General features: G+C 46.7%; 1 protein-coding gene across 1 annotated transcript in view; it reads left to right on the forward strand.

Annotated features, from left to right (window-relative positions):
- Nucleotides 1-16,651, forward strand: part of LOC135547629 (pleckstrin homology domain-containing family M member 3-like) — an 82,263-nt gene extending 65,612 nt beyond the window's left edge. Inside the window, exon 9 of the mRNA XM_064976800.1 lies at nucleotides 15,600-16,651. Within this exon, the coding sequence (XP_064832872.1) occupies nucleotides 15,600-15,699 (100 nt within the window). The 3' untranslated portion in view covers nucleotides 15,700-16,651. The remainder of the gene's footprint in view (nucleotides 1-15,599) is intronic.
- The last annotated feature ends 288 nt before the right edge of the window (nucleotides 16,652-16,939 follow it).

Below are 16,939 nucleotides of genomic sequence, written 5' to 3' on the forward strand. Positions count from 1 at the left end.
TATGCAGTGTGTATGGACACTATGTGGACTCAGTTGGTGTGATGTCACTATATGCAGTGTGTATGGACTATATGTGGACTCAGTTGGTGTGATGTGGCATCTCGCTATATATCTGAAGTCTACATTAGGATACTGTGCCCCACCTTGCCCCCAGCCTTTCCCCACACTGTCTCTCTGGACGTCATTCTCTTTCCCTCCCTCTCCTTCACATGTTTTTGCACTATCAATGCATGTTAATTCAGATGTCAAGCTACAGACTGGGCTCGTAGCCACAGTATTGAAGGATGCGTTTGCTTATTTAACTTGCCTATTACCCTTTGGAGCCCCTCTATAACCCAGGGTTTCCCAAACGCGGTCCTTCAATAACCAACTCACCATAAGTTTGATGGTGAGTTGGTTATTTAAAAAAAAACAAACATGTTTTTTAACCTTATTTAACTAGGTAAGTCAGTTATGAACAGATTCTTATTTACAATCATGGCCTACCCCGGGCCAAACCCGGACGACACTGGGCCAGTAGTGCGCCCATCTCTAACCTGTCAACTCTTTATCTGGACATGTTCAATAGAAGGGTCCAAGACTGACATGAAACTAGAATGAGTCATAGTCATTTCACATATCATGTTTTCTTAATCCTGGTTAAATAAGGGCAACGAGTCCTGTCCTCTGAGGCTAGAGGCTGGTGGAGTTATTGACTGTCCAGTATATTCAGCAGGGAAAGCTCTTTCAGGTCAGCCCTACATCTCCAGGCCTCAGCCACAGGAGGCCCAACTTACAGTCCAGGGAAAACACCATGTGTGGCTTAGTTCTGTTACACAAGCCAAGCCGTCACAAACCCACAGGAGCTGGGACTGTGATGGCCCACTGCTCTCACTCTGGAGCCATATCAAGTGTGTGTGTGTGTGTGTGTGTGTGTGTGTGTGTGTGTGTGTGTGTGTGTGTGTGTGTGTGTGTGTGTGTGTGTGTGTGTGTGTGTGTGTGTGTGTGTGTGTGTGTGTGTGTGTGTGTGTGTGTGTGTGTAGGTTTTTCCATTACCGGAACTATACTTGGGGCAATAATATACATTTTTATTTTCATTGTTGCCTTTTTCTCTCCTCTGTTTCTTGTCCTTTTTGAGGTACTGTGCTTTAATCGTGCAAAACTTTCAAAGACTGAAGCTTTACCTTGAGTTGAGTGTCTTCCCTATGCAACTAGGTCTTTATAGTCATACTCTGCTTTCTCTAGAATACATTTCTCTGGTTATCACTGTCCTCTTTTCTTCCCATGTCGTCCCCTCTCTCCTGGAAGGTCCCTTTATCTGGTCATAGTTTATTTGTCCATGTATTTGTATGTAAGTGTGTTAGTTTTCCTGTGGTTTACATTTGAAGTAACAAGTCATATAATTTCTGGAAATGTCTTGCATTGATTGAAAACTGGATAATGGCTCTAAACCAGGGTGTTGGTGTGACTGAGCCAGCGTTACTAAGATGCACTAATGCCCTGGACAAGGTCCAGTTAACAGCTAGCTAAGTGGGTGTGCTTGTTTAAATGCAGCTACATTATCGTTTTGGCATGTTGCCCTATCAATTATTTTGCCAGTATTGTTTTTTTGTGTTGTGTAATAAATCACCTTTCTTTTTGTGTGTGAATGCATAATGAGTACATGCTTTTGAACATTTCATGAATGGTATTTATTGAGTGTCTGTACGTTCGTCTGCCTTAACAGCCTGTTGACGTGTTCCTTACAGCGATAATGTAGTCTGTGTGAGACTGACGTGTGGGCTTCTATCTTTAATCATGCCACCGTGCCTCAGATTCCCATTTAGTATTGAACCATGTTTCTGTTTGTTCATTGTTTTTGGACCTCAGTCTAAACAATGAACAATGGTCACTGTTGCTAGAATAAAGAGCCGACTCCAATCTGGAACTCAAAGGAGAATATATCATAAATGTTTTGTTTTAATTGGCTTCGAGCAAAGCTCCTCAATGTACAACTAGTAATGTGCTGAGAGGACAGGGAGCCTATATAACTTCTGTTCCTTGAAGTGAAACGCTGCACATAAATGCAGTAAAATGTACATAACTGAAGTCCGAGTGCAGACTCTTCCACTGCTGATGTTCGCTCTGTGATCGTCTGTAACGACTTCTCTTAACGTGCGTTGATCTTTTCTTTCATTTTTTAAATTTAATGTTTTATTAAGTTTTCTTGTTTTTCAATCAACCAACAAAACACATTCCACATTCACAGATGTGACAGGCTTAAAAAACTAAAACTAAGAAGTCAAAAAATATAATAGTACATTTGAAAAAATACAAATACAATTCAAATGAAAAATTAAGAAAATAAGTGTTTTTATTTGACTTTATCTATTTATTTTCCTTGGTGCACCATATATATATATATATATACATACACACACGTACTCAAAAACATTTTTTTTTTAAGTGTGTTGATCTTATAAACATCAGGGATTCTGTGCACTGTAAATGGTGAACAATATTGTTCCTACTGAGGGACTGATGAGGACATTGAACCAAGGGAATAATCCCCTTAGACATGTCTTTCTGTTTGGACTCGGAGTCCCAAATAGGGATTTATTTACTTCCATGTGCCTTCGCACCATGAGCCCTTGGTTTCTGAATTACTGCACCCTGCTTTTCATTGCTGTGTTTTTAATTCACTTCAGTGTTTTACTCTGCCTTTGTTACATTGTGTTACTTTGGCCCAATATTTATTGTATTTATGTTGTGCACCAACCACCATCATGTCTGTCTGGACTTCAGCACTGTTTCAGGTTAATCTACCTTTCTGCCTTGGTTTCAGTGTGTATCTCAGCCAACAGACAACCTCAGTACCTGACCTTTCTGCCTTGGTTTCAGTGTGTATCTCAGCCAACAGACAACCTCAGTACCTGACCTTTCTGCCTTGGTTTCAGTCTGCACCGCAGCCAACAGACAACCTCAGTACCTGACCTTTCTGCCTTGGTTTCAGTCTGCATCGCAGCCAACAGACAACCTCAGTACCTGACCTTTCTGCCTTGGTTTCAGTCTGCATCTCAGCCAACAGACAACCTCAGTACCTGACCTTTCTGCCTTGGTTTCAGTCTGCATCTCAGCCAACAGACAACCTCTGTAGCTGACCCCTCGTTCCTCCTGCTGTTCTTTCCTCTTTTCTCTTTTTACCACTGATGCCAATAAAACAAACTACTACAACGTGATGTTGTGATCTGTCTAGTCATTTCACATCAGCGACATGATATACTAGGTTTTCCTGAGCAGGAGAAGTAAACCAGTTGAACAGCATAGCCTCCACAGAGATGTTTCTTCTCTGGTCATACACGGTCTGGAAAACCCCATGGCCCTAGTTAAACAATACATTATGCACTATATATGAAATACATAATTATTCTCTGGTTATGAGTCAGAACAAACCTAAGAATGGTTACAGAGTGGAACAACTGATTGAGTTCTGTCTATTTCTACCCCTATAGTTCTGTTAATGGTCCGGATGGTTCCTATTGGGCTTGGTTGGTCTTGGTTTGGTTCAGGGCCAGAGAAGGTCCAAACACTAACTCTTGACTCTCACTAATCCCAAATTACAACCTAACTTCCAGATGGATCCGGTTTCCTGGAGGAGAACCAAGAGCCAGCCAGAGGACCTGTCATAAACCGCACTATACTACCAGACTTGTAATGTCATGTAAGAGGATGCACCAAGGATCTGATTGAGTTCTACCACTCGCTTTGTGTCCTTTTTTAATACTGAATTGTATTACATTGGTTACGCTGGCACGTTATCTCGTTCTATCCTTTTCAAAGGTTAAGGTCTGGAAGAACCCTAAAGACATTGGGTTAATTCATTGGCATGACCTCATGGGTGAGACAACATCCACCTAGTATCACATTCTACCAACTCTCCAGCCTGGCATAGGAGTAGATAGGACTTGCCCCGAACCACTAATACAGGGTCAGATATTATTTCATCCAACCCAATGGTTAATGGTAGGATTATCATCTGATCCTAGATCTGTGGTAGGGGCATACAGCAGCCAATGGGATCCCTGTTCCATCTGTCAGGGCAAACCACTGAGTCCACACAAAGCTTGAGAAACCCACTCTCCTGCCACCCCCCTGCTCTGGTGGCCTCTTCCCCAATCCCCATGTAGTATACTTTGTCAACACTCCACTTTTCCTCCCTGCCTTCTTTCCTGTCCTGCGGCAGGCAGCAGCCATTTCCCTGGTCTGGTCTTTGGAGAGAGTGAGAGATGAAGCACTATAGCTGACAGGCAGTAATCCACAGGCATCTGAGGACCCATTTGAGACCCGACGATGGGCTGCAACACGCCAGCCCGTTTCAGTCTGTGGATGTGTGACCATCTGTCTTGGTTTGTGTGCCAGCCAACGTGGATGTGTGCCAGCCTTTCTGCCTTGGTTTCAGTGTGCCCGCCTGCCGTGGATGTGTGCCAGCCTTTCGCCTTGGACGTGTGCCCGCCTGTCAGACAACGTGTGCCCGACCTTTCTCTTGGTTTCAGTGTGCCCGCCAACAGTGGACCTCAGTGCCCGCCTGTCGTGGTTTCGTGTGCCCGCCAGCGACAGACGTGGACGTGTGCCAGCCTGTTTCGTGGATGTGTGCCCGCCTGTACGTGGACGTGTGCCAGCCTGTGGTTTGGATGTGTGCCAGCCTCCAGTCGTGGACGTGTGCCAGCCTGTCGTGGATGTGTGCCCGCCTGTCGTGGACGTGTGCCAGCCTGTCGTGGATGTGTGCCAGCCTGTCGTGGATGTGTGCCAGCCTTCGCCTTGGATGTGTGCCAGCCTGTCGTGGACGTGTGCCAGCCTGTCTGCCTTGGATGTGTGCCAGCCTGTCGTGGATGTGTGCCAGCCTGTCGTGGATGTGTGCCAGCCTGTCGTGGATGTGTGCCAGCCTGTCGTGGATGTGTGCCAGCCTGTCGTGGACGTGTGCCCGCCTGTCGTGGACGTGTGCCAGCCTGTCGTGGATGTGTGCCCGCCTGTCGTGGACGTGTGCCAGCCTGTCGTGGATGTGTGCCCGCCTGTCGTGGACGTGTGCCAGCCTGTCGTGGATGTGTGCCAGCCTGTCGTGGATGTGTGCCCGCCTGTCGTGGACGTGTGCCAGCCTGTCGTGGATGTGTGCCCGCCTGTCGTGGACGTGTGCCAGCCTGTCGTGGATGTGTGCCAGCCTGTCGTGGACGTGTGCCCGCCACATTTTATTTTCTTCATGAAGTGGCAGAGAGATCTGAAAGGTTTGGGTTGTTTTTAATGGGTCCTTGAGCCTTGCCGCTATGTTGATTCCAAACCCCATTAAGATCTTAATGTTGGGCAGGTCAGAGTTGAAGTCTCATCTCTCTGTCCTCTCTCTTCTAAATGGAGCCCTCACACATTTATTTCCCTGGAGGACACAAGGGTTACAGGCTTTGTAACCATTTAAGATTTAAAACAGATTTTCAGTGTGAGGTTGTTTTAACTACACAAAGTATATGAGTGTTTTCTCTTTGTAAATGCATGAAATGGATGAGTGGGAGGATGGAACCATTCCATCTCTGTTATTGGAAATGCATATACTGTAGTTACCAGAGGAATGAAAGCCCTGTAAAATGTCAATGGCCTTTGAAACTATGAACTCTGCATGCAGTTTGCTGACATGACAAAATGTGGTTGAAAGAAAATGAGCTCAGCCTTTAGTTCCTGTCCTTGTTCCGTCTGCAGGCTTCCCAAACGAGGCAAGAGTCTGCAGGCTTTCCAACCAGTCCCAAACAAGGCAAGAGTCTGCAGGCTTTCCAACCAGTCCCAAACAAGGCAAGAGTCTGCAGGCTTTCCAACCAGTCCCAAACGAGGCAAGAGTCTGCAGGCTTTCCAACCAGTCCCAAACGAGGCAAGAGTCTGCAAGCTTTCCAACCAGTCCCAAACGAGGCAAGAGTCTGCAGGCTTTCCAACCAGTCCCAAACGAGGCAAGAGTATGCAGGCTTTCCAACCAGTCCCAAACGAGGCAAGAGTCTGCAGGTTTTCCAACCAGTCTCAAACGAGGCAAGAGTATGCAGGCTTTCCAACCAGTCCCAAACGAGGCAAGAGTCTGCAGGCTTTCCAACCAGTCCCAAACGAGGCAAGTCTGCAGGCTTCCCACAAGTTCCAAACCAGGCAAGAGAAAACTGTAACAAAACAATGTGTGTGTGTTCAAACTGTGTATCGCCTGACTCATTTGCCTGTGATTTGTATTGAGGAGCAGGCAAATTGAACCTGAGTGTCGACCGCGCTTAATTGTCATTGCCAATTAGTGCGTTGTCAGCAGCCACAATGGCTCAACTGTAGCGAGCGGAACACGATCCTTTGTGCTTCTCCAGTGGCCCGGGGGCCGGTCAAGACTCATTTAGGGCCTCGACAACAAGAGAGGAGAAATGCCATCAGAAAAAGAAAACAAAAGATGGTTTAAGGAGAAAAAGACGATGGGAGAGATGATGGGTGCAAAGGGAGAGGGTAACATTGGATGGAACGCGAGGGGTGAGGGTCGGTGCTTGTGAAAGGAGGAAAATAGTGGCTTTGAAACCCCCCCCCTCCACCATCCCCCCATTCTCTGACACACACACACACATACACTGGCCCCCTGACGTTGAGCAGCCATACAAAGGCACACTGGACCCTGCTGTTCCGGGTGACCTGGATCAGAGAGAGAGTAGCTTAGTACTGCTGCTCTGGAGAATTACAACTGTTGCCTCATGGTATATTCAGACTAGGACCTCTAGTCTGGACCTATGCCCTCGTGTGAAAGCCTATGAATCAACATTTTAGATAGTTGGTCTGTTCAGAAAACATGTGCTTTACTTAAGTTAGTAGATCGGTTGGGGTCAGTTCCATTTTATTTAAATTTAAATTAAAGAATTTAAGAGGCTGTTTATTTTCAAAGAGGAATTTTATATTCATTAATTGGAATTCCAATCCACTTCCTTAGTTGACTGAAGAAAGATGGAGTTGACCTATAATCTGTCACACCCCAACCCCCTCTCTAACCTGTCACAACCCAACCCAACCCCCTCTCTAACCTGTCCCAACCCAAACCCCTCTCTAACCTGTCCCAACCCAACCCCCTCTCTAACCTGTCCCAACCCAACCCCCTCTATAACCTGTCCCAACCCAACCGCCTCTATAACCTGTCACAACCCAACCCCCTCTCTAACCTGTCACAACCCAACCCCCTCTCTAACCCGTCACAACCCAACCCCCTCTCTAACCTGTCACAACCCAACCCCTCTCTAACCTGTCACAACCCAACCCCCCTCTCTAACCTGTCACTACCCAACCCCCTCTCTAACCAGTCACAACCTAACCCCCTCTCTAACCTGTCACAACCCAACCCCCTCTCTGACCTGTCCCAACCCCCTCTATAACCTGTCACAACCCAACCCAACCCCCTCTCTAACCTGTCACAACCCAACCCCCTCTCTAACCAGTCACAACCCAACCCCCTCTCTAACCAGTCACAACCTAACCCACTCTCTAACCTGTCACAACCCAACCCCCTCTCTGACCTGTCCCAACCCAATTCTGCCTAACCTGTCACAACCCAACCCAACCCCTCTCTAACCTGTCACAACCCAACCCAACCCCTTCTATAACCTGTCCCAACCCAACCCAACCCCCTCTCTAACCTGTCCCAACCCAACCCCCTCTCTAACCTGTCCCAACCCAACCCCCTCTATAACCTGTCCCAACCCAACCGCCTCTATAACCTGTCACAACCCAACCCCCTCTCTAACCTGTCACAACCCAACCCCCTCTCTAACCCGTCACAACCCAACCCCCTCTCTAACCTGTCACAACCCAACCCCCTCTCTAACCTGTCACAACCCAACCCCCTTTCTAACCTGTCACAACCCAACCCCCTCTCTAACCAGTCACAACCTAACCCCCTCTCTAACCTGTCACAACCCAACCCCCTCTCTGACCTGTCCCAACCCAACCCCCTCTCTAACCTGTCACAACCCAACCCAACCCCCTCTCTGACCTGTCCCAACCCAACCCCCTCTCTAACCAGTCACAACCTAACCCACTCTCTAACCTGTCACAACCCAACCCCCTCTCTGACCTGTCCCAACCCAACCCCCTCTCTAACCTGTCACAACCCAACCCAACCCCCTCTCTAACCTGTCACAACCCAACCCAACCCCTTCTATAACCTGTCACAACCCAACCCAACCCCCTCTCTAACCTGTCACAACCCAATCCAACCCCCTCTATAACCCGTCACAACCCAACCCCCTCGATAACCTGTCACAACCCAACCCCCTCTCTAACCTGTCACAACCCAACCCCTTCTCTAACCTGTCACAACCCAACCCCCTCTATAACCTGTCACAACCCAACCCCTCTATAACCTGTCACAACCCAACCCCTTCTATAACCTGTCACAACCCAACCCAACCCCCTCTATAACCTGTCACAACCCAACCCAACCCCCTCTATAACCTGTCACAACCCAACCCAACCCCCTCTCTCACCTGTCACAACCCAACCCAACCCCCTCTCTCACCTGTCACAACCCAACCCAACCCCTCTATAACCTGTCACAACCCAACCCCCCCCTCTCTCACCTGTCACAACCCAACCCAACCCCCTCTCTAACCTGTCACAACCCAACCCAACCCCTCTCTAACCTGTCACAACCCAACCCAACCCCTTCTATAACCTGTCACAACCCAACCCAACCCCCTCTCTAACCTGTCACAACCCAATCCAACCCCCTCTATAACCCGTCACAACCCAACCCCCTCGATAACCTGTCACAACCCAACCCCCTCTCTAACCTGTCACAACCCAACCCCCTCTCTAACCTGTCACAACCCAACCCCTTCTCTAACCTGTCACAACCCAACCCCCTCTATAACCTGTCACAACCCAACCCCCTCTATAACCTGTCACAACCCAACCCCTTCTATAACCTGTCACACAACCCAACCCCTCTATAACCTGTCACAACCCAACCCAACCCCCTCTATAACCTGTCACAACCCAACCCAACCCCCTCTATAACCTGTCACAACCCAACCCAACCCCCTCTATAACCTGTCCCAACCCAACCCCTCTATAACCTGTCACAACCCAACCCAACCCCCTCTATAACCTGTCACAGCCCAACCCAACCCCCTCTCTCACCTGTCACAGCCCTCTCAGTCGACTGATGCTCTCTTTGCCCTCGGACTAGAAGTCTGAACATGTTATTGAGTCGTTTGCAGAGCCCAGGCTCATGGATAGAGACATTTAGTCAGGGTATATTCCTGGCCCTAGTTATGTTTTATACATAGGCCCAGGATCATGGATAGAGACATTTAGTCAGGGTATATTCCTGGCCCTAGTTATGTTTTATACATAGGCCCAGGCTCATGGATAGAGACATTTAGTCAGGGTATATTCCTGGCCCTAGTTATGTTTTATACATAGGCCCAGGCTCATGGATAGAGACATTTAGTCAGGGTATATTCCTGGCCCTAGTTATGTTTTATAAATAGGCCCAGGCTCATTGATAGAGACATTTAGTCAGGGTATATTCCTGGCCCTAGTTATGTTTTATAAATAGGCCCAGGCTCATGGATAGAGACATTTAGTCAGGGTATATTCCTGGCCCTAGTTATGTTTTATACATAGGCCCAGGATCATGGATAGAGACATTTAGTCAGGGTATATTCCTGGCCCTAGTTATGTTTTATACATAGGCCCAGGATCATGGATAGAGACATTTAGTCAGGGTATATTCCTGGCCCTAGTTATGTTTTATAAATAGGCCCAGGCTCATGGATAGAGACATTTAGTCAGGGTATATTCCTGGCCCTAGTTATGTTTTATACATAGGCCCAGGATCATGGATAGAGACATTTAGTCAGGGTATATTCCTGGCCCTAGTTATGTTTTATACATAGGCCCAGGTCTTTTTTCTACCTGTTACCATGTCTAACCAGGAACAACTCTGGCCCTTCTTATAGGCTGAGGCTCCTCACTGTGTGACAACACTGTAGAAATAGAATATGACTGTTATGCGAAATACTGCTATTATAAAGATGAGATTAGGTTTCCATCATTTTATCACACAAAACGTGGGATTTACACATGGTTGTTGGTCCCTAAACGTGGGATTACGGGTGTTTATGAGTAATTGTGTCTGGTATTGTGTAACCCTGACCTCATGTCTCTGTACATAAAGGATAAACCAGAGAGAAGAAGGAAGAGTGGAGACTGGAAAATGAGAATGCATTTACAAACGTGAACATTTGTAACATTGTGTCATCAGCCTTTTGTGTGTGTGTGTGTGTTTCTATGGAGGGGGCTGAATGAGGAGTAGGATAAAGGCTTTTGTGTAGACACCTGTACGGGCACGCAGGCTCATCCCTGGCTCTGAAAGGAGGGAGGGGGGGGGGGGGTTGCCAGGGAGGAGTGTGGACACAGCACTCCATTTCGTTCACATACCCAAGCTAACCGAAATGGAGCCCACAATCATTACCGTGTGTTTTTTGTGGGTGAGTTCAGGTGGTTGTTTTGATTCCAGAGAAAGAAGAAGGGACAAGTGATTTGGTTGTTGGGTCACTCTGTCTGATCACAGAGCAGCACTGCCTGTGTGGGCAGTTGATGACTAGGTGTGCCTAGCTGTCAGATCTGTTGATATGCTGTGCTCTGTAACCATTGGTTTGCAGATTTGTCAATGATGCAGGTCAGGGTTGGTTTGAATGTGTTCCTTCAGTGTTAAGTCTTAGTCAAAAATCTTAGGCCTTAGGACTTCAGAAAGCCTCAACACTCTTTGGGAGGTAGAGAGAGAGGTAGAGAGAGAGGTAGAGCGAGAGGTAGAGAGAGAGAGAGAGTCTACTTGTGCTTGTTTGACTGCACATAGTAAAGAAACCATAACTATTCTCCTGAGCAATGTAGTGTTGTAGGTGGGGTATACTCTAGTACCCACACATCAACCACACCACACCCATGCTAATGCTATCTATCTACACCTATGGTATGTGGTGTACTTTGTATTTCAAAGCAATTAGGTAAACATTGTACAGTCAGTTTATATGAGAGTAGCAAACCATGGTTATAGTTGGAGTCTGTTTGAGTGATAGGACAAGGAGAGCAAATCTATTTGTGTGAGAAAATATCAACCCTATCCTGTATGAATGTTCCCTGACCTTAAAGAGACAGGTCAAGAGAAACAGGCTAAGAGTGAAAACATGGCCTTCTTCCCAAATGGCCCCCCATCTTCCCTATATAGTGCACGAATAGAGCGTACTGAATAGGGAGCCATTTGGGACACAGCCATGCTTTGTGGAAGAGCCCCTCCATGTGAACACAGGGCAGTGTTCTTGCGTGTTGAACCCATTGTCATGCATGTTTAGACTCAGTCCTGCTTGGTCAACACACAAAGCATGCCTGTTGTTTATCTTACCTATAGGCTTACCTACCAACCTCCCTCCCTACCTACCAATATCTCTCCCTACATACCAACCTCTCTCCCTACCTACCAATATCTCTCCCTACATACCAACCTCTCTCCCTACATACCAATCTCTCTCCCTACATACCAACCTCTCTCCCTACATACCAACCTCTCTCCCTACCTACCAACCTCTCTCCCTACCTACCAACCTCTCTCCCTACCTACCAACCTACCCTCCCTACCAATCTCTCTCCCTAACAACCAACCTCTCTCCCTACCTACCAACCTCTCTCTCTCCCTACCTACCAATCTCTCTCCCTACCTACCAATCTCTCTCCCTACATACCAACCTCTCTCCCTACATACCAATCTCTCTCCCTACCTACCAACCTCTCTCCCTACCTACCAATCTCTCTCCCTACCTACCAATCTCTCTCCCTACCTACCACTCTCTCTCCCTACCTACCAACCTCCCTCCCTACCTACCAACCTCTCTCCCTACCTACCAATCTCTCTCCCTCCCTCCCTACCAACCTCCCTCCCTACCTACCAACCTCCCTCCCTACCTACCAATCTCTCTCCCTACCTACCAACCTCCCTCCCTACCTACCAACCTCACTCCCTACCTACCAACCTCACTCCCTACCTACCAACCTCACTCCCTACCTACCAATCTCTCTCCCTACCAACCTCCCTCCCTACCTACCAACCTCTCTCACTACCTACCTATCTCTCTCCCTACCTACCAACCTCTCTCCCTACCTACCTATCTACCGACTAACAAACCTACCTTCCCTCCCTCCCAACCAATATCTATCCCTACCTACCTCCTTCCTTCCTTCTTTCACTCCCTCCCTTCCTCCCTACCAACCTATCGCCCTACCTACCCACCTACCAAACTCTCTCCCTGCCTACCTACCTACCTACCTACCTACCTACCCACCTACCAAACTCTCTCCCTGCCTACCTCCCTACCTCCCTCCCCCCTTCACTCCTTCCTTCCCTACCTACCTACCTACCTACCTATCAATGTCTCTCCCTACCTGCCTGCCTGCCTACCTACCTACTTCCTTCATTCCCTCCCTATCTAACTACCTACCTGCCAACCTATCTCTCTCTACCTACCTACCTACCAACCTACCTACTTCCCTCCCTCCCTATCTACCTACCTACCTACCTACCTACCTACCTACTTCCCTATCTCCCTATCTACCTACCTACATACCTACCTACTTCCCTCCCTATCTACCTACCTACCTGCCAACCTACCTACCTACCTACTTCCCTCCCTCCCTATCTACCTACCTATCTACCTACCTACCTACTTCCCTCCCTATCTACCTACCTACCTGCCAACCTACCTACCTACCTACTTCCCTCCCTCCCTATCTACCTACCTACCTACTTCCCTCCCTCCCTATCTACCTACCTACCTACCTACCTACTTCCCTCCCTCCCTCCCTATCTACCTACCTACCTACCTACTTCCCTCCCTCCCTATCTACCTCTCTACTTACCTACCTACTTCCCTCCCTCCCTATCTACCTACCTACCTGCCAACCTATCTCTTTCTCTAGGACCTAGGATCAAGAGAGACACTCAAGTGTTTTAGTACTATATCTCTTGACACAATGATGAAAATAATCATGGCCTCTAAACCTTCAAGCTGCATACTGGACCCTATTCCAACTAAACTACTGAAAGAGCTGCTTCCTGTGCTTGGCCCTCCTATGTTGAACATAATAAACGGCTCTCTATCCACCGGATGTGTACCAAACTCACCAAAAGTGGCAGTAATAAAGCCTCACTTGAAAAAGCCAAACCTTGACCCAGAAAATATAAAAAACTATCGGCCTATATCGAATCTTCCATTCCTCTCAAATATTTTAGAAAAGGCTGTTGCGCAGCAACTCATTGTCTTCCTGAAGACAAACAATGTATACAAAATGCATCAGTCTGGTTTTAGACCCCATCATAGCACTGAGACTGCACTTGGGACGTTGGTAAATGACCTTTTAATGGCATCAGACCGAGGCTCTGCATCTGTCCTCATGCTCCTAGACCTTAGTGCTGCTTTTAATACCATCGATCACCACATTCTTTTGGAGAGATTGGAAACCCAAATTGGTCTACACGGACAAGTTCTGGCCTGGTTTAGATCTTATCTGTCGGAAAGATATCAGTTTGTCTCTGTGAATGGTTTGTCCTCTGACAAATCATCTGTAAATTTCGGTGTTCCTCAAGGTTCTGTTTTAGGACCACTATTGTTTTCACTATATATTTTACCTCTTGGGGATGTCATTCGAAAACATAATGTTAACTTCCACTGCTATGCGGATGACACACAGCTGTACATTTCAATGAAACATGGTGAAGCCCCAAAATTTCCCTCGCTAGAAGCATGTGTTTCAGACATAAGGAAGTGGATGGCTGCAAACTTTCTACTTTTAAATTCGGACAAAACAGAGATGCTTGTTCTAGGTCCCAAGAAACATAGAGATCTTCTGTTGAGTCTGACAATTAATCTTAATGGTTGTACAGTCGTCTCAAATAAAACTGTGAAGGACCTCGCCGTTACTCTGGACCCTGATCTCTCTTCTGAAGAACATATCAAGACTGTTTCAAGGACAGCTTTTTTCCATCTACATAACATTGCTAAAAAATTCCATTCCAAAAATGATGCAGAAAAATGAATCCATGCTTTTGTTACTTCTAGGTTAGACTACTGCAATGCTCTACTTTCTGGCCACCCGGATAAAGCACTAAATGAACTTCAGTTAGTGCTAAATACGGCTGCTAGAATCCTGACTAGAACCAAAAAATGTGATCATATTACTCCAGTGCTAGCCTCCCTACACTGGCTTTCTGTCAAGGCAAGGGCTGATTTCAAGGTTTTACTGCTAACCTACAAAGCATTACATGGGCTTGCTCCTACCTATCTCTCTGATTTGGCTCCTGCCGTACATACCTGCACGTACGCTACGGTCACAAGACGCAGGCCTCCTAATTGTCCCTAGAATTTCTAAGCAAACAGCTGGAGGCAGGGCTTTCTCCTATAGAGCTCCATTTTTATGGAATGGTCTACCTACCCATGTGAGAGATGCAAACTTGGTCTCAATCTTTAAGTCTTTACTGAAGACTCATCTCTTATGTGGGTCATATGATTGAGTGTAGTCTGGCCCAGGAGTGTGAAGGTGAACGGAAAGGCTCTGGAGCAACGAACCACCGTTGCTGTCTCTGCCTGTCCTATCCGGTGTCCTGTGTGAATTTAAGTATGCTCTCTCTAATTCTCTCTTTCTCTTTCTTTCTCTCTCTCGGAGGACCTGAGCCCTAGGACCATGCCTCAGAACTACCTGGCATGATGACTCCTTGCTGTCCCCAGTCCACTTGGCTGTGCTGCTGCTCCAGTTTCAACTGTTCTGCCTGTGATTATTATTATTTGACCATGATGGTCATTTATGAACATTTGAACATCTTCGCCATGTTCTGTTATAATCTCCACCCGGCACAGCCAGAAGAGGACTGGCCACCCCACATAGCCTGGTTCCTCTCTAGGTTTCTTCCTAGGTTTTGGCCTTTCTAGGGAGTTTTTCCTAGCCACCGTGCTTCTACACCTGTATTGCTTGCTGTTTGGGGTTTTAGGCTGGGTTTCTGTACAGCACTTTGAAATATCAGCTGATGTACAAAGGGCTATATAAATAAATTTGATTTGATTTGACCTACCTACCTACCTTGCTACCTATCTTCCTACCTACCCACCAACCTCTCCCTACCTCCCTCCCAACCTCCCTCCCTCCCTCCCTCCCAACCTCCCTCCCTCCCTACCAACCTCCCTCACTCCCTACCTACCTCCCTCCCTACCAACCTGTATCCCTACCTACCAACCAACCAACCTCCCTCCCTACCAACCTACCTACCTATCAACTTCTCTCCCTACCTACCTACCAACCAACCTACCTACCTACCCTACCCAACCTACCCTACCTACCTACCTACCTATTTCTCTCTCTCCCCACCTACCTACCAACCTATCAATTTCTCTCCCTACCTACCTACCTACCAACCTATCAATTTCTCTCCCTTACCTACCTACCAACCTCTCTCCCTCCCTACCAACCTACCTACCAACCTCTCTCCCTCTCTACCAACCTACCTACCAACCTCTCTCCCAATCTACCTCCCTACCTATGTTTTTTTTCTGCAGGTGTGTGTTGCTGATTCAGGCTGCAGGAATGGGTCCCTTGCGCAGGAGGCTGCTGAGAGGAGAACAGCTCATAATAACGCCTGGAAACCATGTGTTTTGATGTATTTGATGCCATAATCCCTATTTTTTTATACCAATGATACCATAATCCATTACATGTAAACTATTACAAAAAACAGTAACTGTAATCCGTTATGACCTCTAGGGTAAACACTCACGGATTACATGTAATCCATTACGTGTAAGGAATTACAAAAAAATGGTAACTGATCCATTATGTTACCAGCAAAAATATTGTAATCAGATTACAGATACTTTTGAAAAACTAGATGATTACTTCGAGGATTACTTTTACATTCAGGAAGGATGTTTGTGAATTGTTTTTTTTTTTTTTTACATTTCTGTTTTTCCCAATGACATTCAAATCGGCATTGAAAAAAGTTTAAGTTTGAGTTTGTTTTGTTCCACCTGAGCGAGTTTGACCACAAGTCAGAGACCACTGTGATGACACACCAAATGTGTTTGATGGATCGTGGAAAAGAGCGCAAATAGACTTTTGTAGGCTACAGTCCAAGCTATGTCTTCCAATGGTGAGAATGCTGTCGGCATCCACAGATTATCCAACTTGACTAAACGCTTGGAGGTGAGGATGACAGCAGTGCTGTAGTCTACGGCGATACGGATATCACTCACTATTCATATCTACATAGATACTTATTATTGATATCTACATAGCGCATTGATGTGAATCACACTGCTGCTCTCTCATTTAGCCATTTGCGCCATACGGATTGTGGTTGTTGAGGATGGCTGTTCACAAATCTAAAAGTGGATTTGAACCCAATAATGGTTGATTTCAAGACGTTTAAGCTGCCTATCAATCATTGTTTTTGAAACCAGTGGACAGCTAGTGAAAAATGCGGTCTTGCTGCTGTGTGGATCCAAGCCTATGGAATACAAGTGCGGCTTTTATTTTGGCATTAATACATGTCACATATCAGTTTGCAAACAATGTATATATATAATTGAGTTAATAAAGCAGCATACAAACATGGTCTCTTTTTAGTTTTCTTGAGTAAGGCAGCTCCAAAATGCAGGTGTTTCAGCCTAGTTCAGTGCTTTCTGTGGTGGTGGGGCAAGCCAGCAGAAAATGCGGAGCATTGCGCCGTGATTGGCTCAGTGTTCTGTCACTCATGGGGAAACTACATCATTGTGAAGTGTAAGGGGAGACCTCTAAAATTCTAACCCTTTGGCTGCTGTCATAGCATTACACTAGAAGTGCCCATCCAAAAAGGCTTGAGGTCATTGGCCACACACAGATAGAATGCCGTCAAATCACG

This window comes from Oncorhynchus masou, chromosome 10, assembly GCF_036934945.1.
Source record: "Oncorhynchus masou masou isolate Uvic2021 chromosome 10, UVic_Omas_1.1, whole genome shotgun sequence".
Classification (NCBI taxonomy): Eukaryota; Metazoa; Chordata; class Actinopteri; order Salmoniformes; family Salmonidae; genus Oncorhynchus; species Oncorhynchus masou.